General features: G+C 47.6%; 1 protein-coding gene across 3 annotated transcripts in view; it reads left to right on the top strand.

The window, feature by feature from the left end:
* The window catches only part of ITPR1 (inositol 1,4,5-trisphosphate receptor, type 1), a 321,128-nt gene that overhangs the window by 107,479 nt on the left and 187,836 nt on the right, over positions 1 to 25,813 (top strand). For 2 of the 3 annotated variants that reach the window (XM_006897081.1, XM_006897079.1), the window contains exons 4-12: positions 2,873 to 2,959; positions 6,217 to 6,375; positions 8,984 to 9,082; positions 10,885 to 10,968; positions 11,069 to 11,215; positions 14,032 to 14,127; positions 18,215 to 18,369; positions 24,161 to 24,260; positions 25,246 to 25,406. In XM_006897081.1, coding sequence (XP_006897143.1) covers positions 2,873 to 2,959; positions 6,217 to 6,375; positions 8,984 to 9,082; positions 10,885 to 10,968; positions 11,069 to 11,215; positions 14,032 to 14,127; positions 18,215 to 18,369; positions 24,161 to 24,260; positions 25,246 to 25,406 — 1,088 coding nt within the window. Of the gene's footprint in view, positions 1 to 2,872; positions 2,960 to 6,216; positions 6,376 to 8,983; positions 9,083 to 10,884; positions 10,969 to 11,068; positions 11,216 to 14,031; positions 14,132 to 15,604; positions 15,646 to 18,214; positions 18,370 to 24,160; positions 24,261 to 25,245; positions 25,407 to 25,813 lie in introns of all 3 variants that reach the window. The other variant, XM_006897080.1, reaches the window with a different exon arrangement.

Genomic DNA, 25,813 nt, shown 5'->3' with positions numbered 1-25,813 from the left:
GGGTGGGTGTGTCAGAGACAATAAGGTTGGCTCAGGATAGAGCAAAGGTTAGGGCTGTTGTATACAGGGTCACTATGAGTCACAAGGGACTTGACGGCACATAACATCAAGATCAGGACAATATTCACCTTGTTGTTGTTGTCATTGATTGCCTTCGAATTGAGTACAACTCATATCGGCCCTGTCAGCAAAAGGCCTGAAGCCTCTCTACAACTATTGACATTTATCAAAGTTCATAGAGTTTTGGAGGCATGTTATTTAGGAAGTGGATGCCACTCCTGGTTCCACACCTGTCATAGTATGTAATTGTTATGTACCATCGAATTGCCTGTGATGCATAGCGACCCCATGGACAGCAGCTCTGAACCCTGCCGTGTCCTGAGCCAGTCTCACTAATTCTGACAGACCGACCTCTATTTTCCCATTTACTCTATCAATTCATTTCATCTGCGATCTCCCTCTCCTGCACTGTCCGTCCACACTTTTGAGCATGATGTCCTTCTCCAAGGACCAATGTCTCCTGGCCACATGCCCCAAGTAAGAGAGGCAGAGCTTCAAATTCCTAGCCTCCAAGGAGAGACTTGGTTTCGCCCTCTCCAAGACAGACCGATTTGTTTTCTTGGTGGTCTATGGTATGTCTGCCTAGAAGGGCCTGGTGAGCTACTTAAAAAAGGATTGCCCATGGCAGCCCCTCTGGAGGACACTTCTGTGTGGGGTCACCATGAATTGGCATCAGCACAATGAGAACACATTTGAGTTTTGTTTTATGGTGAGGATGTTACCTACACCGGTGTTTCCTGACCTGCTTCTGTCTCTGTGATTTTATTCTTCACCATGACTGAAAATAGAGAGGAGGGAGGTCTCTGAAGGGGATTCAAGAGCTGATCCCTGAGCAGGCAGGTCCTTCCCCCTTCTGTAATTTGGTTTCTCTATGGTTTAAGGTTGCCTCATAAAGGCAATGTGTTGTGGAGCAAAACCATGAGGGCTCTTCACTGTGAAAATACAGACCCGTCATCTGAGGAGGAAGACCCATCACCCATTGCCATCTCACAGCATCTTGCCGTAAGAACAGGCTCTGCACATATTGAAAGGCGTTGGGAAGGGCCCTCCAGGAAGAGAACGCTGCAAACTGTGAAGGATACAGCTGATCAATCACATTCTTAACCATCCGCCAGATTGTTGTTGTGATGTGCCGTCAAGTCGCTTGCGACTCAAAGTGACCCTATGTACAAGAGCTCTAAACGCTGTTCTATTCTGTGCCAACCCAGCCATCTCAAACGCACTCATTCCCATCACTCCACTCACAGAATCGATCCATCTCACCAAAGGTCTTCTTCTCCTTCACTGTCAAACATGATGTCCCCCCCCAAGGACTGGTCCCTCCTCGCAACATGCCCAAAGTATGTCACACTAAGTTTCAGAATCCTTGACTCCAAGGAGCATTCCGGCTTCACCTTCTCCAGGACAAACCTGTTTGTTCTCCTAGCAGTCCATGGTATATTCAACACTCTTCTCCAGCACCACAGCTCAAAGGCATCAATTCTCTTTCTATCATCCCTATTCACTGTCCAACTCTGACACATAGCACGTAATTGCGAATACTGTATCCTGGATCAGGCACACCTTAGTCTCCAGCCTGACGTCGTTGCTCTTCAGTGCTCTTGAGAGGTTCCTCACAGCTGACTTTCCGAATGCAATTCGTCTCTTGATTTCCTGGCTGCTGTTACCAAGAGTGTTGACTGTGGAGCCAAGTAAGCTAAAACTGTTAACTATCTCAATCTCTTCATAATCCATACTGATGCTGCCAATTGGCCCAGTGGTGAGAATCTTTGTTTTCTTGATGTTGAGCTTCAATCCATATAGGAGGCTGTAGTCCTTGATCTTCTGCAGCAAGCGCTTCAGGTCCTCCTCAGTTTCAACAAGCAGGGTTGTGTCATCTGCATAACGCAGGTTGTTGATGATTCTTCCACCAGTCCTGATGCCACATTCCTCCTCGTATAGCCCGGTGCATCCACCAGATTAGATAACAAATTTCTTGTTTTGCTTTTTGTTTTTTGACAGATTGGGACAGTACTTTGCTTATTGCCTAGGATGAAAGTGGTTCTCTTTTGGTATTGTTATTGTACGTTAACAGGACTTTCATAGTGTACTGAAGAAAGAATAAATGTACGATGATGTCACTGGCAGAGCAGTCCCGGACCTTCTTTCCACTCCCAGATGTGGGTTTGCGGAGTGTGTCTGTGACCTAATTCCTCTGTGACTTTTAGAAGATAGATTATTGAGGAAAAGTTCAGGAGCACACAGAAGTAGAAGAAATAGTGTAACGGTGTGCCATCATCCAACTAAGTTTTAATCTTTCTGAATCCGTTTCTTCTTTAAAATGAAGATAGATACTTCCCTTAAGGAAAGACTTTGAAGAAGAAATAAGCTAACATTTAACACTACCAGTTGACCCTTCTCAGGACTCCAGGGTCCGCCTGGCTGTGCTGAGTGATTTGGGGGAGGTTTACTCTCATTTTACAGAAGCAAAAATGGAGACTCATGGATGTGAAATAACACTTTAAAAGACTTAAAACCCCGATGTGAAAAAAAACCCAGAGTTCAGGTCAGTATTGGTTTTTACTCTAAAGCCATAAATAGTTTTTGACAAATGATGACGGGCCATGCAGGTTCCCTCACATAAGCTTTTGACGTCACCTCACCCGTTGAGTTGGCCATGAAGGAGAACTGAAGAGGACCCCACAGCTAACGCCGAGGGGCCTGGGTTTCTGAACCTCGGGGTATGTCGGAGTGTGAACTCTTCCTGTGGTTCTTGTACTTATTATCGCTGACTGGTGAGGTTTGTTCTGTGCCTCTTCCACTCCCCGTCCAGCATGCGGCAGACTTGGAGAAGAAGCAGAATGAGACGGAAAACAGGAAGCTGCTGGGGACTGTCATCCAGTACGGCAACGTGATCCAGGTGCGTTCTGGGTGTTTCTCTCCTGCACTTGGACTCTACAGGGTATGAAACGGGAAGAATCGAACCCGGGAAGCAAGGCCAGACCCCTTTGCAGGACTCTGCACAGACAGCCATTTCCTGCATGGGGACCATATCTTGTTCACATGAGAGACACTTGCCCCTTTTAATTGGCTCTTTCTTAGTGCAAGCATTGAGTTCCTCAGCCCTGATAACCTGGTTCAGATATTTAAAATGGGATTTGGAGTCCCTGAAATGGAGCCTAGGTCTCGCAGGTTTTTTATGTCTTTATTTTTTAAAATTGTGAGTTGAGTAAAAGCCTATAAAACAAATTGATCTTTCATCCAACCATCCCATGTTTTGTAACATTGATTTCCAAACCCACATGCAGCCGCACTCTGCCACCTTCTCCTTATACATTTCACTTCTGTCAGTCCTTCTCTGACACTTCTTCCTGCTCTCTGGGAATGTCCGTGGGCACACGCTGCTCTTTGGAGCGTGTGTCCTTGGAGTGAGTGCTGCCCGGTGTTACTGGTCACGTTATCGGCCATCGGCTGCTGGACTGAATTGTGAACCACAGCCGGAGTTTCTGTTTGGATTCCGAAGTGACGAGGGATGACGGTGTTCCTACAGTCTTCACACCAACCTGGCCTTTTTATGTGTTGGGAGTTTTCGTTCCGTGTCCCCCACACTGGGCAGGGTCTCATCCTGCGGCTCTCTTTACAAGGGCCTGTGTTGGTAGCTGGACGCTGTCTCGTGCTGGTCTCTGTGTCATAGAAGACGAGGTCCACGCTGTCTGTTGGCCCTTTGGGCTGTTTCTGTACTTCCTTGTTTTTCTTCTCTTTCCTTCGCTCCTGGCAGGGAGAGGCCAGCAGTTGCACTTCAGCTCTTAAGACCCCAAAGGCTTTAGTGGGATAGAACATTGTCCTCAGGGATTGTTGGGCCAGTTGCCCTTCCTGTTTCCTAAGACCATGGTCTCAAAGCTCCAGACCCAGCCCTTCATCCCCTCAGGGTGGGTAGTAATGACTGAGAAGCTTCCACTACGCCGGCCCCTATTAGCTGGACTGTGCACGTGGATCTGTTTACAGTGTACATTAACACGAATGCCAAAATATCTGCCAACTGCTGTATTGACATGCAGTCCTTTTACCTGCCTTTTCTGTCTGTCTTGCCTGTTTGCCTGTGTATCTGCTTGGAGATTCACATTTATTATTGTTTTAATGAAGGGTTATGTCATGCTTGTTGCCCTCCTGTCTCGTGACCTTGTGTGTCTTCTGTGAAAGGTTCCTTGTTACTGGAAATCAGCTCCAGTGTTCCTTCTGTGTTTGGTCAGCAGCTGTTGGTCTGACCTCCTGATAAGAGATATGTGATGGTTCCCAGCCCTTTCCCACAACTTGTGGTGTTTGCTTCCCCACCTCTCCTTCATGCTTTCAGGTCTGCAGGAAGCTAGAGGAACTCTGGGCAGCAGCTGCCTTGAGCTTAGCTTGGGTCTTCTTGGGTCCATCTCAGCTTGAGGAAGCCGGATACCAAATTTGGCACCTCTCGATTTGACCCTTTACCAGATAGACATGGTCCGGTTCTCTTATCAGATAGACATGGTCCATTCTGTCACCAGATAGACATGGTCCGTTCTCTCATCAGATAGACGTGAGCTAGTCTCTCACTGATACGACAGTGGATTTGAACCACCAGAGAAGCGTCGACGTTGACTTACCAGTGCACGTCCGTGTGCACCAGCAGAGCTCTTAATAGTGAAGCCTACTGCCCTGAGGTGGAACCTCTCCATAGCTTGCTGCCCAGTGGGGTTTTGGAGGTTGTAAATCACATGAGGAGGGATTGACCTTCTTTGCCGTGTGAAGCGGCTGGCGAGTGAATTTGAACCACCAGATTAATGTGGCCTTTGGGTTAGCAGCAGAATTCTCCAAGGATTGCACCCAGAGCTATTTATTTGGCCTTTTGAAATAATGATAGTAGTCCCCCAAATCTTTTTGAATTTTGATCATGCCAGCTGGCCTCATTTCCTATCCCCCTCCCTCAAGTTCTGTCCAGTTAAGAATGGACCCCAGAGGCTAGATGGATCAACATACTAGCTTTATTAATGGGCCAGGCTGGGGCCCTGAAACACATTCTGTAAGCACTAGATTTTGCTTAATTGAGGAATATAGTTTGAACTGAAAAAGAAAGAGGGGAAAAAGAGTTAAGAACACACTCTTAGAAGGCTTTCGAGAAATCTTGTCATGCTTCAGTTTTCTGGCTAGCAGAATGGTGAGTGATACAAGTTTCTTAGGGTGATTGAGAAACACATATCACAGAGTAACCTCTGTGTGCAATGACCTGGGCAAAGTCATCAGTACTTCCCCAAGCCTCAACCCTGGGGCCCTCTTGTAGGTAAAGCTGGTGTACTGGACAGCCCTGTGTCCAGCACGCGGATGGGTGCAGGGTGCACTAGCCCAGTTCTGAGTGGGACTGTAACTGTAAGGCTTGGAAAGGGGGCCGGTCATGTCCAGGGGGTGGCAGACTCCTGAATCAGACGAGGCGCCCCACTACCTCCAGCAACCACGCTGGACATCGTGGGAGTCTCCAGAGATTGTTCGAGAGCTGAATCTGGCATCAGGGAAAACAGAGGTGCTGGCGTTTAGCACTAGAGCCCACGCTGCTGTTTCCTCTCCCAGGACTGGGCACTCTCTCGTCTCACTTCTCTCTCCCCTCACAGCCTGTTGAGGTAGGAATCCTTGACCAGCTCCCTGATCCAGACCTGCTGTCCGACAGGTTGTTCCCCATCCCAAGCTCCAGCCTCTTCTCTTCTTCCATAACTGCTGTCCAAGATCAAGAGTTAATTGCTTGGGAAGTCTTGTTCTCTCTAGTGAAATGACAGACCTAGAACGGCCGCCCCACGCTGTTATCCAGAGGCTTCCTCCTGCCCGGCCTTAGCTCCGCCTGGATGTCAAGGACTGTGTGGACTGTATTCCTTCGTCCTTGTCCCCGTTGTTGAGTCCTGCCCACCAGCATGGCCTTGCCCATCACGTCGTTCAAAGCCACGCTGGGAGGAAAGAAAACCTTTTTCTCCTCTGCCTCCTCCTACCCCTCGCCACACTCTTCGTTCTTGGTGATGTCCAGCTGTAGGCAGCTGGGGAGGGGCAGCCTTCCTCCTCAGAAGCTGGTGGTAGGACGAACGTTTGATCCATATTTGATGTGACTGAGAGCAGTGGTGGGGAATTCAGACTTACCGACTCTCACCTTGTTCTCCTGTGGACTTCCAGCTCCTGCACCTGAAAAGTAATAAATACCTGACTGTGAACAAGAGGCTTCCAGCCCTGCTGGAGAAGAACGCCATGCGGGTGACGCTGGACGAGGCCGGGAACGAAGGCTCCTGGTTTTATATTCAGCCTTTCTACAAACTGCGGTCCATTGGCGACAGCGTAAGTGCCAGCCAGGCAGGTCTCCGGCCCTGAGCTTTCCCGTCCTGTAATGAATCTGTTCAGCTGTGACTCAGTGGAGAAGGTAAAATGGCCTGCGGCCGTCACTAGATGTTGCAGTCAGCTGTGGGATCAGCTGGTTGGAACCAGGGGTTTAGACTGGATGGAGAGGAGAGAATCACTATGGAAACGGGTGTTTGGGAAACAAGGAGAATTGGACACTAGTGTGACTTAAATACAAAAGCAGTGTTGTTCCTATTAGGCCTTTGAACAAAAAACATATGAAGATCCCATTACCTCAGTACATTTCCTCTGAAACATCCTTCACACATTATTAATGTTCCAGCGAGTATCCTTCCTTCTCCGTTCACTAATGCCGTAGAAGTCCCTTTCTGTTCTCTGAATAACCCCCTGACTCGTAGTAAAGGAGGGCGAGCAGGAACCTCGCAGACATCACAGGGAAGAGAGTGGCTCTTGGGACTGCCCTCTAGGCTCATCTGCTGATGCACTCACAGACCCTCCAGCCTGTCCCCACCCCTGAAGTCGATCCCTCACCCATGGGGTCGGCGTGGCCGGATGCCGTGCGTTAGCTAGACTAGGAAGCCGTGAGGTGGGTACATACGTGACTGTGAATACTCATAAGTGCTAGGAGCTACAGACTTTGTTAGGATTCTGAAACGGTTTCTTTTTACTGAAAAGAAATATACGCCTTAATCTTCTCCAGATGGTTAATCTGATGCAAACCCTTGCTCGTTTCCAGTGTCGTCACTGAGGTTTGTCAGCGTTGAGCCGTCTCTGTGTGAGCTTGGGGTGTGTGTGTGTGTGTGTGTGTGTGTGTGTGTGTGTGTGTGTGTGAGAGAGAGAGAGAGAGAGAGAGAGAGGGAGGGAGAGAGATGCAGGTCCCGGAAGCACCTCCTGTGCACCTCTCTCACAGCCTTGGTGCACTGGAAATACTGATACTGAAACAGAAAAGTCCAGTCATGTTGAACCTTCTCTTTTTATTATTATTTTGTATTGGTTTACATACAAAGGTCATAAAATTTGTATAAATTGAGCCTTCTTGATTGAAATCTTTACCTTCTCTATTCATTTGCAGTTTGAAAAACAGTTCTATCTATCTCCCAGACGCTCTCGTTGAAAATCAGTGATTGTACAAGTTAGGAAATCCCCTCACCACTCCCCTTTTATAATTTAAAAAACAACCAACAGTTGAACCTGGTTCTGGCTTTTCTCTTCAGTAAACCCAGTACTTTTCCTGTCCTTTAAATGAATCTGTTAACTGTGACTTTATTGAGAAAGGAAGATGGGCTTGACCAGTTAGCCTTTGTCAAAGTTTTCCCATTTTCGACTTTATCCCAATGTGGGCCGTGAAATCAGGTTAGTGGCTTGTGACTGCCATTTTTTAAAAAAGCAAGAGTAGACAATACTCGCTGTTAGACAGATGTCAGTTGTACTCAGAGTAGAGCGCTCTAGTGGCCCAGTGGTAAGGAGTTCACTGCCAGCCTGAAGGCACATGGTTCGAATCCACCAGCGGCTTTGCAGAAGGAGGGGCATTTTCTTCCTATGTGATTTACTGCCTCTGAAAAACCCTGGAGGGTCAGCTGTGAGTCAGCTCTTGCTCACCGGTACTAACAGTCACAGTTAGAACATACAAAAATTGCTGTTTTAGGAAGATAAGATCATGGCTTTATTTTTCCAAAGTTGAAGACTTAACTCAGGCAGTAACTTGCTTCTATTCTTAAATTAAGTTAGACAGTTTTTTCATCTGTTCCAATGCAGTGGCCATTATTTATCCACTCTTGTTCTATTCTCCTCCCAAACCCCCATGTCAGACCTGCTTTTTAACAGTGCAGCTATGTAATATTTGTCCTTTTGTGACTGAACTATTTCACTCAGTGTGATGGTGCACCAGGGCCCCCTATGTTGTGTAATGTTTTAGGAGGTCATTGTTTTTCAGTGCTGTGTAGTATTCCATTGTATGAATATGCCATAATTTTTCCATTCGTTCATTTGATGGCCACTTGGGTTGTTTCCCTCTCTTTGAAAGAAAGAACTGTCTAAAATGAATAGATAATTAGGCATTACACATACAATAACAGCCCAAAAGAAGAGATAAATCATTGCAAAAAGGACTGGGGGCTGAAGGAGGTAGGTAAATAAGCAATAATGAATTCATATTTTTTTAAAAAACAATGAACTTGGAGAGAGGGAAGGGAGGGCAGGGGGTAAAATGTGAAAGAATGAATGAATGAAAATCTGACTTCTCTGTAGATGTTCATAAAAATCACAATTAAAATTTTATTAACAAGCATAAAGTTAGAGTTTATTGATAAGAGTGCCTTTCCTGGGTTCTGTAAAGGTGAGATTTTTGCACTCTGCTTTGGGCTGCTATTGAAAACATCTGCGTGTAATGAATCATGACTCTGGGACCTGTATTAGCCCTTGGCCTTGTCTGCTCACCTCTCCCCATACAGAGCCAAGCTTTAAATGATGTACCTCCCTTTATCTGCTAGACGGTGGGTCTTCAGTGCACAGCCCTCGGTTTCTCCCCGTCTGGACTGTGCTCATCCTCCTGGTCTGCCTTGTGACATGCTCCCTTGGTCCTTTCCAGGTGGTGATAGGTGACAAGGTTGTTCTGAACCCCGTCAATGCCGGCCAGCCCCTCCATGCCAGCAGCCATCAGCTGGTGGATAACCCAGGCTGCAATGAGGTGAGAAAAATCAAAGTCTGCAAATAGATGACATTTTCAGCAAGAAAAAAATCCTTCTTGGGCCTAGAGCTTGGGCATCCTGACAGGGATTGCAGCAGTGACTTGGAGAGCTGTGTGCCAGTCCTGCAGATGAGGAAGCTGAGCCCAGAGTCAGGGCTTCAGTGCTCGGCTGTGCGGGTCTGCACTGCGGCTCACAGGTGAGGCTGATCCGCGTCTGCTTTCTAAGCTCTGGCCACCGAGCTGGGGAAATTTCCTGACTTTTTTATTTGCTGAGGACCTGGGACCACATTTTACTGGCCAGAGGGACACATTATTCTACTTTTCTACGTAATCCTGGTGCCTTTTCCTAATTCCTAACAAAGGTATGCTTTGAAAAGAGCTGCCGCACAGACACGCTCACAGCCACGGTGATTGTGGGCTTCCTTACCAAAACAGTTAGACACAAGCCGATTATCCATTGATGGTTGATGGCTAAAGAAACTGTGGTAAGTCACATGCAGTGGGGTCTGTGCATCACCAGTGAGCACCGAGAATACGTCGTTCGACAGCGTGGATGAAAGTAGGACAGACTGCGTCAGTCAGTCACAAAAGGACAGTTACGGTGTAAGACCTGTAGTAGACAAAGCTGAGGAAAGTTTCACACACGGAATGAGTTTGAGAGGATGAACAGGGATGGAAGGGGTGAAGGGAAGCAGAATTAATGAAGGGATAGGCTGTGTAATGGCAAAGGCATAACCAGTAAGGGATTGATTAGCCATTGTGATTAATTACTTTAATAAACTGTAATGTGCACTGGTGACCTAGTAGCAAGAAGCTGCACTGCAATCATGAAGGCACGTGGTTCAAATCCACCAGCTGCTCCCTGGAAGAAGGATGGGCAGACTCCTCCTGTGTAATTAAATGCCTCTGAAAACCCACTGGAGGGTCAGCTATGGGTCAGTTCCAAAGTTACAGTACAAAACAATTCCTCTCAGTTGTAATGTAAAACCAAATGACCACGAATGACTGGAAAACCAATACTTTGTCAACTTTTGCTCAAATAAAAATCAAGTAAATGAATATCACTTAAGAAATCACACACACACGGTGTGCTTCTAGCTGTCAGCAGCCCTGGCCAGGCAATGCCTTACTTGTGGGAACACGCCTCTCAGCCGCTGCAGGTAACTCTGCTGGGTTAACATGCCGGTGACGGAAATCCTTGCCCTATTGTGAAGCTGATTCCAATCCCAGCTCTGCCAGCTCCAAGCTCTCCAGCCGTCATTACCAGTGCCCTGCCTCAATGTCCCTGTGTGAAATGGGGTGATGGCCGTGCCTGTTTTCAGGGCTCACTGAGGACTAACAGGTCCTGGATTTGTACTCAGCCGGCTGCCCACTGACACTCAGCACTCCGGGCCTGCTGCTGTGCTGATTGTCACGCACATGGGAAATCCACACCCTGGACTCCTTTTTCACTTTGTAACGGACCCCGTTTTATAAGCACTTGATTTCGTTAGGTCTTTATTTCCTGGCTACTGAACAAGGAACCTTGAGGGAAAGAAAATCTTGCTTCCAGAAGCACAGGAAGCGTGTTCCTTTCGTCATCGCTGGAGCATCCACAGTGTCTGGTGCTAAGGGAACCGCTTGTTACCAAATGCTGTGAACAGGCCTCTTGGGTCCGTAGGCCCTGTGACCTTGGTATCCACCTTGAGGGTTTGGGGCTGCATGTGGCCTTCCTCTGTGGCCTCTAGTGGACCTTGGTGACTGGCTGGCACAGTTGTGATTGCGGGCAGCTGAAGTAACCACAGTTCTGATTGGTTTTCCAGGTCAATTCTGTCAACTGCAATACGAGCTGGAAAATTGTCCTTTTCATGAAGTGGAATGATAACAAAGACGACATACTGAAGGGGGTAAGTTTGCGCTTGGTGGACAGGTGGCACCTGGTGGCTCCCGAGCCTCCGGCTGGCTCTGTACACCTGTGTCTGACGCCCTCCTTGTGCCGACTTGCAGGGCGACGTGGTGCGTTTGTTCCACGCAGAGCAGGAGAAGTTTCTGACCTGTGATGAGCACAGAAAGAAGCAGCATGTGTTCCTGAGGACCACTGGCCGGCAGTCGGCCACCTCGGCCACCAGTTCCAAAGCCCTGTGGGAGGTGGAGGTAAGAGGGAGTTGGGGGAGGCTCCAGAGTTTATAGGAGTAAATCATGTCCGGGCACAGAGACCTGAGCTGCTCCACAAATGTATTGAGATCCTTTATGGGAGTAAGTTCCAAGTAGAGGAAAATGGGTTGACACGGTGACTAGCCATGGGCTCGAGCTGAGGATACACGATGAGGACCTAAAGCACTTGCTGCAAAAGGGCCAAGGACTGTAGTCTTCATTATGGACTGAAGTTCAACATCAAGAAGACAAAGATGCTCACCACTGGGTCAACTGGAAGCGCCATGATGGATGGAGAAGAGATTGAGGTTGTTAACAGTTACAGCTTGCTCGGCTCCACGGTCAACACTTTAGGCACCAGCAGCCAGGAAATCAAGAGGCTAATTGAATTAGGCTGGAAGCTTCTTCTTAGAGCCAGTGAGAGCCTGGTGCACAGGCCGGGGGTTTTTAAAATTCATTTGAGACTGAGTCTTTAGCTGAAGGTACATGTGTGTAGCCCTTGGCTTTAGAAATGTGAGTTCTTCCTGTCTTGGATGAAGGTTGACTGTGGACTGGTTGGTTGGTAGTGAGCTGTAAGCTAGAAGCCTCTTGTTAGAGCCAGTGAGAGCCTGGTGTGCAGGCCTGGGGTTTTTTAAAATTCATTTGGGCCCAAGGGCCTGGTGTTACTTGTGTTTGAAATGAACATTGACCTAAGTAGTACAGCACTACTTGGTCATTTTCTATACTCAGGTAACTTGGGATTGCTGTGCTACTGAACGGTGTGCCATTAGTGTGTCAAATGCTATAATGGTTACACACGGTTGACGGTGTCTGGTGGCATGCACAGGTTAAGACAGGCTTGGAAGCAAGAATGCCATCCACTTCCTAAACATGCCTCTGGGAACTCTATGAACTTAGAGAAGTGGCAATAGTTATAGAACAGGGTTAAGGTCTTTTGTACATAGGGTCACTATGAGCCAGGCTTGACTTGACAGCACTTAACAACAACAACAATTGCATTAAGTAAATCTCCTGTCAGGGACTTTTTCAGAGTACTGAGAAGCAACGATGTCAGTCTAGAGACTAAGGTCCACCTGATAGAGTTTATCATCTTCACAATTATTTGTTATGCATCAGAGAGCTGGAGAATGACTAAGGAGGATAGAAGAAAAATTGATGCTTTGGAATTGTGGTGCTAGAGAAGAGTCTTTCACATGTCATGGACCGCCAAGAAAACGAATAGGTCTGTCTTGGAGAGAGTGAAACCAAGTTTCTCCTTGGAGGCTAGAATTTTGAAGCTCTGTCTCAGCATTCTTTGGGCACGTGTTGAGGAGGGACTGATCCTTGGAAAAGGACATCATGCTCAGAAGGGTGGAGGGAGAGTGCAGGAGAGGAAGACCCCAGATGAGATGGATTGATACAATAACTTGGGCAGTGGGGGTAGGTGTATTGGAGTCAGTGAGACTGGCTCAGGACAGGACAGGCTTCAGAGCTCTTGTGCAGAGGGTTGCTATGAATCGCAGGTGACTTGACAGCACATAACAACAACAACTGTGAGTGCAATGTAGCGTTTCCTTTGTAGCATGCCTGCCTTAACCCTGCTTCTGAGGTGTGGCCTTTTTTTGATGTCTCTATTGACAGTATAGGGTCCTTCTACTCTGGGGGGTCACAATCAGGGCCTACCGGGCCTGAGTTTAGTGAGTGTACCAAGTATAGGGTCCCTTTACTCTGGGGCATCACAATCAGGGCCTCCCAGGCCCGGGTGAACTCACAGCTCCCCTGAACTGCTTTTAATGTGGCCTGTAGGGCTTCACATGTCGCTTAGTGTTTAACCAGAGACACCGGGGATCCCCTGTGAAGGTTCTGGAGCTGGTTTTCTGTCTGTTTCCTCTGTCAACACTGTCCCGAGAATCCTTGGCACCCTGAGCTCTGGGCACTAGCGTCATCTCCCCGGCTTCGTGAGCCGTGGGCCCGGCCTGAGTTCTCCTTCCTCTGCATTCGCTCAGACAGGGCCTCCAGGCTGACACCACGGTGGCCACGGGCTCTGGGTCATTGTCTTGTCCCTGTGACTTGAGCTGCACGCCTGATGTCTGAACTTGGCTGCTTGCTCTCTTACCCAGATTTTGGATTTTCTGTAGCGGTTTCATAGGCTCTATCCATTTCTAATTGTTCACGGCACCAACCCCCGCTCCAGTGACACATTCTGCCCGGGGTAAAGTTGCGTTTATTTGGTGGTAGACTGACACAGGCTGCAGGTTCCGGTCTCGGCACGCCGGCTGGTGTGTGTCCCAGCACCAGCTTCATGCGTGGATTGCTTCGCTGCTTTCTGTGGGTTCTTTTTCTTAACTCTTGGTCGTGGTTTCTAGGGGTCAAGTTCCGACTCCCCTCCCGCTCTGACTAAGGCAGATTCAGTCCCTTGTTTTCCATCAGCTTGTTGCTGGCCGTCATCCGACGCCTGACCCATGGCGACCCCACAGGGGAAGCAGGTTGGCAGCTCTTTCTTTCTAGTCTGTGTTAGTCAGAAAGCGCTGCTAAATTTTCCTCAGCTTCTTAGCAACATTCAGGCCTGCAGAGAAATGGGTGATGGTGATGTGGGAGGTGCTCCTGCTGGGAGCGGCCTCTGATGGTGATGTGGGAGGTGCTTCTGCTGGGAGTGACACCTGGTTCTTGCTCACGGAAGGCGAGGATGTTCCCTCTGAACCAGTGCTACTTCGTAGAAACGCTGCTATACCTGGGGCACATTACTCAACTCCTCTAATGTCTGGTTCTCATGTGACCTAGCTAAGGACACCCTGTGTCCCTCTGGGGGTGCTGATGTTTCGCTGGTCCTCTTGCAGGTGGTTCAGCATGACCCATGTCGGGGTGGCGCAGGGTACTGGAACAGCCTCTTCCGTTTCAAGCACCTGGCGACAGGACACTACTTAGCAGCGGAGGTGAGTCACAGCCCTGGTTCCCCCCGCCGAGGCTGGTGCACCTGCTTCCTTCCCTCACTCTGGCGAGGAGAGGTCGACACTCAGGACCACACTCCGCTCATTGTGATTCTTCCTTTGCTGTCCTGTTCTGTCTGGCTGAGATTTCCTGTCATGGAGAAACAGGGAGACCCTGGGTGGGACAAATGATTAATAAGGCTCAGCTCCTACCTGAAAGGTCCCAGGTTCAAGTCCACCAGGGGCATCTTGGAGAAAGGCCTGGCTGTCTGCTTTGGAAAAATCCGCCACCAGAAACCCAGGGAGCCCAGCTGTTCTGACACATCGAGTCCCCGAGTCAGCTCACGTCAGTAACATAGATTGACGTAGGAAAAGAGGTAGAAAAGATTCACTGCTGGCTGCGTGCCAGGGGCTCTGATAAAGATCTGGGGAGAAAGTAAGTTAAAAAATATCCCTAATGTGGGTTTTTGGAATTATTTTCGTGGTGCTGCTTTCCCCATATCTTAAGTACTAGCTCTGGTGGTAACATAAAGGACCGCAGCATGACTGGGTAGGAACATGGCACGTGGGCACCAGAAGGCCCAGGATGCGGGAAGAGCTAAGTGATCTTACATGGAAATCTGGTCCCTTGGGGCATCGTGGAGTAGACAGAGGCTTCCCTTTTTCTTATAAGATGATCAGAATCAAAGAACTTACCTTAAATGTGTGTGTAAGGTTTCTTTTAAGGTAAAGAAGGACTAATTGCTGACAGAGGACTGTGCCTTTTCTTTGTTAAATTAACAAACCTTCCTGCTGTGTGACATGTTGAGCATTGCTCTGAAGTGCTGGAAGACAGCGTGGCATGATCCTACCAGGGTCTAGTCTTCCGTCAGAGGGTTCCCCTATTGTCTGATGGTGCTTCTCAGAGCTTTTCAAGGTGCCAAGTGGTATCAGGATCCGAGGGTGCAGGATCTTGATATGCCTGCTCCCTGCGATGTCTGATGCTTGTAGGAGCTGATGATTTAAAATATTTAAGCCCTGAAGATCAAGAAGTCTAAGTTGAAATTGTAACTGGAGCCGCAGGGCATTACAGACCCAGCTAACCAGCCGGGATGAATGTTGACGCCCAGTTGCTGAAGATCTGTGGTGGTTGCATTATATCATGTCCTGAGGCAAAAAAGATTCTTGCTGGAGACCTTAAATTTTTCACCCAAAAAAAGCAGGCTTGTCCGTGACTGTGACCTTGCACTGTTGCTTTACCAGTTTATCTGCTGTGTTCCTGCTTGTACTCAAGCGCCGTCTGCTGGTCCTGGTGAACCGTCACGTGTGTACTGTGCTTGTGTGCTGTGTGTTACTGTGGCATGCTGGTTTGATGACCGGGAAGGGAAGTGTTCGTAGCTGTTCAGAGATGTGTGCAGGCTGTGAAGTTGTCTTTAAGCGGGGCCAAATTCTCGAGAAAGCAACCGATGTTTTAATTTCCTAACGATTCTTTTTCATTAGGAAGACCCTGACTTTGAGGAGGAATGCCTGGAGTTTCAGCCCTCAGTAAGTATGGGACAGAGTCTTGTGGTGTCATCTGATGAAGCAAAGACACATAGTCTGTGTAAAAGGACAAATACCACGGGCAGAGGAGCGTGGTCATCTGGCAGAGCAAGGCCACATGGTCTGTGTCAAGTGACAAATACAGGGATAGAGCCGTGTGATGTCATCTGGCAAAGTGAGGCCACGTGGTCTGTGTGAAGTGATAGATACTGGGGACAGAGCTGTGCAGTGTCATCGGACAGAGCGAGGCCATGTGCTCTGTGTGAATTGACTGGGGACAGAGCCGTGTGGTGGTGTCTGGCAGACCGAGGCCACATGGTCTGTGTAAAGTGACAAAGATGGACAGAGCCGTGTGGTGTTGTCTGGCAGTTTGAGGCCACGTGGTCTGTGATGGGACGAGCGTCGAGAAGGGGCCTCCCCTGCATAAGGAGCCCTCACTCCTGGTCTCTCTGGGAATGGCCACCTCTCCTGCATCCTCATGAGCGCGAAGGAGCCTTTTCCATGATATGCTTTCTGTGCTCAGTCAAGGAGTCTCCTCATCAAGGTTGGAGATGTTCAGGGAGTCTTGTGACCGCTCCAAGGTGGAGACAGTGGCGCTAATAGAAGGTCTTGTCCCATTGTTGACCTTGGTGATGACTCCCTCAGATTTTTCAAGGAGAGAGTGAGTGCACGGTGGAGGACGTCGCTTAGTCTGCGAAGGTCTTCTAGGAAACAGCACCCCTGACCGCAGATGTGGCGCCCTGTTGATTGACCATTAGCCTTGCTTACTGCAGAGTTGGAAATTGGGGTGTGTGTGTGTGTGTGTGTGTGTGTGTGTGTAGGGTGGCTTGGAATCCCAACTCCAGGTGCACCTTTCTGTGGGCATTGGCCCATGGTGTTTGGGTGTTGGTTGTTAGGGAGTGAAGGATGTGGAAAAGGTGGGTATAAACAAAGAGCTTCTCCTGTGCAGTGTGTGGCTCTGTTGTAAGATTTTAGAAACGAAAACAAAACTCGGGTTGCTCTCTCTCTGAGATTGTGTCTCAGAAGGGGAGCAGGCATACAGCGCTGAGGTCACCTACTGTTGCCTTTTTCTACTTTAACAGATATTTAACAAAATGCTCCCTTTTGGAAGCTCATTAGAATGGGCACACTCGTGGAGGGAGTTAGGGTTAAGATAATACAAAATGTAACAGAATCTGCTGTGTGCTGTGGATTCAGCCAGCTTCCCAGCTCAGCCGGGGTGGAGTGTCCTTAGCCTGGAGAGACGCTCAGAGCAGTGACTGAGGGCTTCGGTGGGTGAGTGCATGGAGGAGTGCTGGAGACACTGTCATCGGCGCTCCTGCTGAGGCCTGTGCTGTTCCTCTTCTCTTAACTCACTATTGTATTCTGTTTACAAAACATACCTTGCACACTCAGTTTGGCTTCCAAAATGTGGCTTGGTCAGACCTTCTGCGAGACCTCACTCAGCCTGTGGTGACCATCCTGAATTCAGCCACAGCCTCCAGCCACTTGGAGGTCACCCAGGTTTGAGGCCCTTCTGCTGTGTTCCTTTCCACTCACTAGGTGGCGGCCACAGACTGTGCTCTCTGCATTGGAGCCGCTCAAGGACCAGCAGGCAGTTCTGAGAATTCCCTAGGATTTCTGCAGGTCTTTAACATTTACTTGCCAGCCCTGTGTCCCAAACCAAATGCAGGACAGTGTCGACTCTGAGAGGGAACGCTTTACCAGGGGCCAGGAGTTAGGAAGACAAATTGTCTTCAGAGTTCTGAGCGGGTGGATGGTGTGTGTAGGAGCCCCCAGGGGATGTCAACGTTTAGATTTACCTGTTCTCCCGGAAGGAAGGTGTGCGCCGTGTCCCCTCATAGTTACCACCATCCACCGCACAGCTTCCCGTGCTCAGTAGCGCTGTGCGTTGTCCGTGCCTGGAGCTTGGGCTCACCGTGCCCACCCTGAGGTGGCTGTGACCACTGTCCCACAGTGCCCGCAGCGTGTGTAGTGGACATGGACTGCCTCCTTCCTGCTCAGCAGCTTTGCCGTCAGAGGCCTGCCATCTCAGAGCCCCGCCCCCAAGGTCCTGGGGAGGCCAGTGCCCCGGACGGTCCTCAGCAGCCTCTGTGGCTCCTGCGGGCCTTCTTCTCAGGGATGTTCTGATTTCTCAGAGGCCCCACTGGGGTCATCGATTGTCCACAGCATTGATGGTTGGTTGCTGGACTTCTCTGTCCTCAGAGCGAGTGGTACAGCGCTGCACGGTGGCTGTTATCTCTGTAGAGCGACAAAACTCAACAAGTCACAGTCCAGCTTTCCCCATGCTTTGCCCACTTCCTGCAGATGGTCATAGCCACACTAGATTCTTTATAAGTTTTTATCACTTTTCATGGAAACTATTTTGACAATCCGAAATTGCTCAAATGTCTCTTTATTGCAACCTAAGGTGATAGAGCAGAAATACTGTTGGTCCTGGTGGCCCGTTGTCACCCCAGGTCCCAGCTCAGGGCCTGTAGTGCCGGCCTCCTCTCGTCCCGTGGACTGTGGCTGACCTCACCAAGGGACAGGCTCGGTACACAGGCCTCTGAGTCGAGGGCCTCTCCTCCAGGTGGACCCGGATCAGGATGCGTCTCGAAGTCGGCTGCGGAACGCCCAGGAGAAGATGGTGTACTCGCTGGTCTCCGTGCCCGAGGGCAATGACATCTCCTCCATTTTCGAGCTTGACCCCACCACGCTGCGTGGAGGTGACAGCCTTGTCCCAAGGTAACGGCTTTCAGAATGCTTATCCCCAGACCAAGGCTGGTAGGTGTCCCTGGCTGAGCTCCTTGGTGTCCCTGGCTGTACAAATGCTTAAATACTGAAGCACTAGCCAGGTGGCTGGCAGTTCAAACCCACTTGGGAACCCAGTCAGGCTTGCTGTGGTGCTGCCGGAAGGTGGGTGCTGCCGAAACCCACGTGGGATCCTCGGCACCTGGGGGGGGGGCTTCTCCTAGGGGGGTCAGGGTGGATGTGATGGCTGCCGGCCGCAAACATACACCATGATGGTCTCTCTGATGACGTTTTCCAGGATAGACCTGGGGTGGCTGCCAACAGGAATTGGATTTTAATCTGGTGAATCAGCTATTAAGTTTGTTAGAACTTGGATAAGGAGTGGTGATGTTGGAGAACATAGCAAAAGCTCAAGGAGCTTCATATTTCTGGCACCTTCAACACCCCCTCCCTGCCCCCAAGACCTGGTTCTTTGAATGCCTGGTTCATTGAAAAGGTATTCTGGAATGAGAACTTTCTAATATTCCACTCTGCATAATAAAAGTCAGGCTTGTATTCTTTGCTTTTTTTATTAACCTTGACTCTTAGATTTGTTGCATAGGAATGCATTTCTTGAGAATTGACTAGACGATACAGGAAACAATGTTCATTTTGAACCACAAATTACCATTATTGATGCTACTAATGGCTCCTATTTCTTGAATGCTGGCTCTGTGTTGGTCACATTGTGAAGTCCTTTCATCTGATTTAGTCTTCACACACACCCGTAAGGCCCTGTGATGAACAGATGAATGCACTGAGGATTAGTGTTTAAATGACCTCTCCCAGATTGTTATTGGGAAAGAACATCATTCATGGGATGGTGGAAAGTCAGCAGAAGAGAAGAAGCCCCTCAATAAGGTGACTTGACACATGACTTCTAACGGTGGGCTCAGATACAGCAGAGAAGATGAGGATGGTTCAGCATGGCAGGGTCCACGTTTGCTACTCCTAGGGTTACTCTGCATGTAGGGACTTGACGGCACCCAACAATAACACAGGTCAGTGAGTCTCACAGCAGAGACAGAAAGCGGGCAGTGCCTCGCTCGACCTGCCTGTGTGGTCATCACAGGTAAGGAGATCCATGGATCGATGGTCTTCTGTGATGTGGCCTCTTGCAGGGCACTCAGCGTAATGTATTGAAGGTTCATCCTGTTGCATGTGCCAGCATTTTCTTTCTTGTTAACTGCTGAAGAATAATCTATTTTATGGATGCACCATGTTTTATTATCCTTTATCAGTTTGTAAATGTGTGAGTTCCCCGCCCCCATTGGCTATTCCCAATAATGCCGACTGTGTGTGTGTGTGTGTGTGTGTGTGTGTGTGTGTGTGTGTGTGTGTGTGTATCTATATGTTTTTGTATTGACTATGGTTTCATTTCTTTTTGGTGCATACCTCGAAGGTGGAATTGCCTGCTTAAGCCTTTGAGGAACTCCCATGCCGTTTTCCCAGTGGCTGCACCGTTTTACAGTCCCCAGCAGCGTATGAGGGTTCTGATTTCTCCATGTTGGTGTCTGTCTGGCTTCCCGCCTGTGTGGGCATGCTAGTGTGCTCCTGCTTCCCTGCTAGTGAATGCTGACCGTCTCTCTGTGTATGTATTAGTCATTTCTGTATCTTCTTTGGAGAAATGTCTAGTAAGATTCTTTCCAAACCATTCTGAAAACTGGCTTCCTTATCTTTCCAGGATTGAAGTCCCTTAGCAGATACTTGCTTTGAGAGTATCTCCTTCCACCACGTGTATTGTCTTTTTACTTTCTTTGTGGTGTTTCTCCCAAGGACAAAAGTGCTGATCCCTTTTTTCCATTAGCGGTTTGTGAGTTTTGGTTTCATGTCTAAAAAACTCTTGTCAATCACAAGTTCACACAGATACATGCCTGCCTTTTAAGATTTTATATTTTTCGTGCTTGCCTTTAAGCTGTTGATCCCCTTTGAGGAGTTTTTTTAAAAAATATAGTCTGAGGTGGGAGAAACTGATTTTTAGAAGCTGCCTTTCTCTTCAGCTGCTCGCATATGCCTAGATAGGTCCTGCTCTGTAGGTTCCAATTGCGTTTCCATTCACTGAATTTCCCTATTTTGTGCCTTCTGCTCTGGACCTTATTTAACAGATGTTGTCAGAAGGTGAGGGGATGTCATTTACATTATGGGCTGAATGCTTAGGGTTGTAGGGATGGAGAAGGGTGACACAGTGTGACTTGAAGTATCACTTGTTGTGTCAGATGGTCCTTCATGGGAGTCTCCTGGGCCCGCTCCCCAGGAGATTGGAAATCCCCTCCTCTGGAAGGAAGAGAAGACAAAAGTTTCCGGGTCACCTGATTGGAGCCCTCAGTGTCTCTCTCTTACATTCATTGCCGCGTCTTTGATTGCAAGCTGCCCCTGTGGACGGTAGTCGACAAGTGAACAGTGGACCAGCCAGGGAACCTCCTGTCCACTCTGTAAACAGCACTCGGTGTGGTCTGCTGGGTAGCGTTTATTACTTCACTTTTAAATTGTGATGAGTCTGGGCCATTAGCTTTAAGCCAGAAGCAAAAGTGACCTCACTTTGCTTGATTCTGTGAAGTTGTAAAAAGCCTTGTGAAAAACTCAAGTCCTTCCATTTAAAGTTGCCCTAAATTTGCTAGTTTGAAGATCAGTAAGCCTAGGGGTAGACATATGTAGGAAATGTGAACAATCAAGAAATTTCCTTGATAGTGACTGTTTAAAAGCATCTTATTAAAAGCCAATGTAAAAGGAACAGTACCAAACACTGGATTGGTCAAGCAAGGTAATAAAATGACAGTATAAGTAACTTAGAGGCATTAAATGGACATTAAGTGGTCCTGTCACTTCTGTATCTCTTTCTGGATTATCCTCTGTCCTGACTTTCCAGTTAAAGCCTGGAAATGGTACTTTAGATGAATTGATGCAGTGTCTTTTGTGACTTAGATGATAGAATGATAGAGAGCCCTTCAATGCTAAACTGAAATGCAGTATAGACTATAAACCAACAATCAAATGCAAAACTCCAAGCTTTGGTTGTGCTTCAGAAGAAAGGGAAGAAATCCCATTGTTCAGAGAGGAAAAAATGTAAATATCTTTGTCAGTTACTTTGTTCATGTTGTTTAATGTATAGTCATCTGTTGTTGTGTACTGTTGAGTCGGAACCGACCCATAGCTGACGCTCCAGTGGGTTTCAGAGGCGGTTAGGAGGAGGAGATTGCCTGTCCTTCTCCCACAGAGCAGCTGGTGGCCTCGAACTGTGTGCCTTTGAGATTGGAGAGCAACCTCTTGCCACTGGGCCATCAGAGCTCCCTTTACTCCCAGAAATAATAGCCCTAAGGGTGTCCTCTCCTCATCTTGCTGTCTTAGGCAGTCCCGGAGGAGGGTGAAGGACATACCACTCAGACACCCTTCTCCTGACCGTCCTTTCTCCTGAGCGTGGGCTCCCCTGTTCTGAAATCTTCTCATACGAGTGACTTCTGGGCTCCTCTTTGAAGTTCCTGCTCAGGGTGCTTCTGTCACAGAAGCCTCCCACAGCCTTCTCCATCTCCGGGGCGGTGGCCTCTGACCATCTCCCAATGTGATGCTCATTATTTTCCTCTTGTCACTTGCTTGACATGCATTTATCTTGTGGTGGTGGGACAAAGCCAAGTGCACACCCTCGAGTTGATGCTACTTCACAGTGGTCTGCTGGGCAGAGCAAAACTAGCCACAGGATTGTCAAGGCTGGTGACCGTGAGACTTATGGAGGGCGCTTGGATGGCATTTCTTTCTTTTTTTTTTGTTAACAAACAGGTCTGAGTTGGAGAGGGTAAAACCAAGTTTCTCCCTGGAGACTACGATTTTGTGTGTGTGTGTGTGTGTGTGTGTGTGTTGTCAAATCAGATCTGACTGGTACAGAAGGAGATTGTCCTTCCTTCTCCAACAGAGCATCTGGTGGATTCGAACCACTCACCTCTGGCATTACAGTGCAGCTTCTTGCCACTAGGCCACCAGAGCTTGCCCTGGATGGCATTTCTGACCCAAAGACAGTTTGAATCCAGCAGCTGCTCTGTGGGACAGAGCTGGACACCCTCCTGTGGGATTACAGGGTCCAGAACCTGCTGAATAGCCAGTCCCTAGTCATTTCCCACGTGACATCAGTGCATTTTGAATTTGAGAATATTTACAGAATCTGACTACCACATCTTTCTCCACAGAGCACCTGGGAGGGTCAAACAGCCAACGTTTTCACTAGTAGCTCACCATAAGGGATGAGCCACCAGAGTCCCTACTGAAATAGCAGATTTCCTTAAATGTAAGAATTGTATCACTATTCCCAGTAGTTCTTTTAAAGATAGGCAACATCAGTATCTTTAACATATGCTATGTGTATATTTAGATAGGAAACATTGTAAAAGAGTTATATATTTACTGTAAAAAGAAATTGTTGCAGCAACAATAAAATGCATTTTAAAACCTCATAAAGAACAAACAAGAAAAAACCCACCAACCTATAAAATCCAACCATTCAGAGATAACTACTGTTAACAATTTATGTCACTTTAGACAAGTTTCTCATCAATAGCATGATGTGCTACTTTTTAACTGCCTTTTTCCTCTCTGGAAAGCATTTTATACATATTTCCAAATAAAAAAACTTACAGTTGTTGTCCTTTTAAATGACTGTGTAATATTCTGTTGAAGATACTGTAATTAATTAACCTCTTATGGAACATTAGATTATTTTTTCATTATTATAAATAATTGTTGAATATCTTTGTGCATTATTTTGTATCTGTGCCAGTGTCCTGTAAGGAAAATAAACATAAAAATGGGACTGCTGGCTAGAAGAAGGGATGTGTCATTCATGTTAGAAAACTGTCAGATTCCTCGTCAGAGTCTCCGCTCCAAATCCACAGACAATGAACAGAGCTCACTTAAAACTGCCAGACTCCTGGGCAGAGTCTCCCCTCCACCCACAGCTCACTTTCCTTTGCTCTTGTTCACATTTGACTTTTATCAATTTGTCAAATCTCTGAAGTGTGGGGCTACAAAATGAAATATTGCTTCAATTTATATATACTTTTCACTAGAGGCAAAATCTCTACTTCCACACTTTCAGATTGCTTGCATTTGTTTGGTGAATTACAGGTATTTATCCTTTCCCATTTTCTATTCTTATATTCCCATTGTTCTTATTGATCTGTGAGAACTCTTTATTTGTATGGTGTGCTACTTATTTCTTTCTCTAGGTTACTGTTAATCTTGCATTTTTGTAGACTATGCTGTTATTACATGTTTCTCTACTATGCAGAAGATACAAAACTCGACACTGTAAAACTTTGTGTTTGCCAGATGCTGCAAGTAGCTGTCCCTAACACGGGTTTATGCTCGGTTTTATTACAGCAGTGTCATTTTTCACTTGGCAGATTTATGTGAAATTTTTAGTAGTCATTTTATTATCGCCCATGAGTGCTGGTACTGGACAGTGTGTACTCTGGTCGCGCTGCCCTTGTTGAGTGTGTGCTGAGAGGCTCACTTACAGAGTGTCTTTCTTTAAAAAGACAATTATCACTAACAGTAGCGTTATTATGAATTACCTTCTGCTGTCAGTACATCCCAATGACATTTGGAGCAATACCATGTGTTTAAGCTGAGATTGTCCACTCTGTGTAACAGAAAGCCATTTGAGTATCTCTGTCTCCTTTAAGAGACTGTTTTTTTTTGACTGGTGGCTGTAGAGAAATGCTTAAGTGTCCTGCCTTATGGGGTTTTCTCCCTCCTCCAGGAATTCCTATGTCCGCCTCAGACACCTGTGCACCAATACTTGGGTTCACAGCACAAATATCCCCATTGACAAGGAGGAAGAGAAGCCTGTGATGCTGAAAGTGAGTTGGGCCTGACCAGCCCCGACCCGGGTCTCATGTTCATACAGGAAAGGCTGGTTGGGGCCAGACAGGGAGTGTGGCGTGGGGAGGTTTTGTTGCTGTGGAGTCACACTGTTCCAGTCCCTCTTGAACATGCTGAAAGAGTTCTCTCTGAGGGACACGGGTGAAGCCGACTGGGCTTTTGAAAGCATCAGAACCCTTATTGCGTACTCTGGCTCCCATCCCGATGCTGAAAAATTGTCTAGGTGTCTGTCTGTTTGAAGGATGATGTTAGCTGGAGGCATGTTTGCTTTGTGCCCTGAGATACATCAAATATCTCTACTTTCTCCCCATCCATTATTGGTTTTTGTTTAAATACACATTGTTAAGACACAATCCCGGCCTCTTTACTGTGCCCCTAAACCTCATCTTTCTTTTCCACCTTCCCAGGCTTGAAAAATACACACACACACACACACACACACACACACACAAACACACACAAGATCACAAGATTTTTTTTTTTAAAACAAACTCCTCCTATATACTTTCACCTAACCTTTCCTCTTGTTCTTATATTATCGTTAGTTTCCCACTTATCTTTCCATAAACATTTGTAGTGATATTGAGCACTTGAAAGAATGATAGGGTATTTACCCGTATTTTTCCACTTAATCAATAATTGCTCTTCTCCCATACTATTCTGTGTATATTTATTAAATTTTTATTTTCTGTAAAGTCTTCCGTGCTCCCTATAACAACATGAGACAGAGTCAAAAGGTGACTAAGTGACCGTAATGCCCCTGTTCCTCACAGCACTACTCTCTAGAGACAATGCCAGTTTGGGGACACATTCCTCCAGATGTCATCTTATGTCTGGTTGAGTTTAACTGTAAGATATGTCAGCCTTTTTGGACTTTCCAGCGTCCACTGCGTGAGGAATATGCCCACAACGTGACCCTGTCAGTCTAAGAGAGCGTCTCACGTAGGCTGTCCTGGGTTTCAGATCGGCACGTCTCCCGTGAAGGAGGATAAGGAAGCCTTTGCCATTGTTCCAGTTTCTCCTGCAGAAGTTCGGGACCTGGATTTTGCCAACGATGCCAGCAAGGTGCTGGGCTCCATTGCTGGGAAGCTGGAGAAGGGCACCATCACCCAGAATGAGAGAAGGTGAGGCCTTGTTGGGCGGGGCAGATGCCGAGCTCCTCACCTCGGCAAAGCTAAAGTCCCCTGTCGGCTGAGACGATGCCGGCTCTGCCCACTTCGAGTGAACAGCTGTGTGAGCAGAGTGTGACTTGTGTTCGTGCCTTTAATACGTGGCTTTCAAGGAATCCCCTTTCATGCACTTTTGAAAGCCAACTTGTGAAGGTTTCTCTTTCACTGCGTCTTTCTCTCTGCAGCTAGTATAAATTACTAAATATTTGGAGATGCTTTTTTCCCAGCAACTAAAATTGATGGCTAGTAGCTCACGAACGTAGTAATCCTTTTATGGATAGTAATGTGTTGTCTATGTTTTATTCTTCTTGGTGATTGGCCTTCATGGTCAGTCTTGAGACTTGAGAAGAGTAGAGTGCAAC

The sequence above is a fragment of the Elephantulus edwardii genome, unplaced genomic scaffold (genome assembly GCF_000299155.1).
Source record: "Elephantulus edwardii isolate Elephantulus edwardi_28Jun2011 unplaced genomic scaffold, EleEdw1.0 scaffold00200, whole genome shotgun sequence".
Classification (NCBI taxonomy): domain Eukaryota; kingdom Metazoa; phylum Chordata; class Mammalia; order Macroscelidea; family Macroscelididae; genus Elephantulus; species Elephantulus edwardii.
Note: the sequence above shows the minus strand (reverse complement) of the source record. Positions and strands in the feature narration are given on the sequence as shown.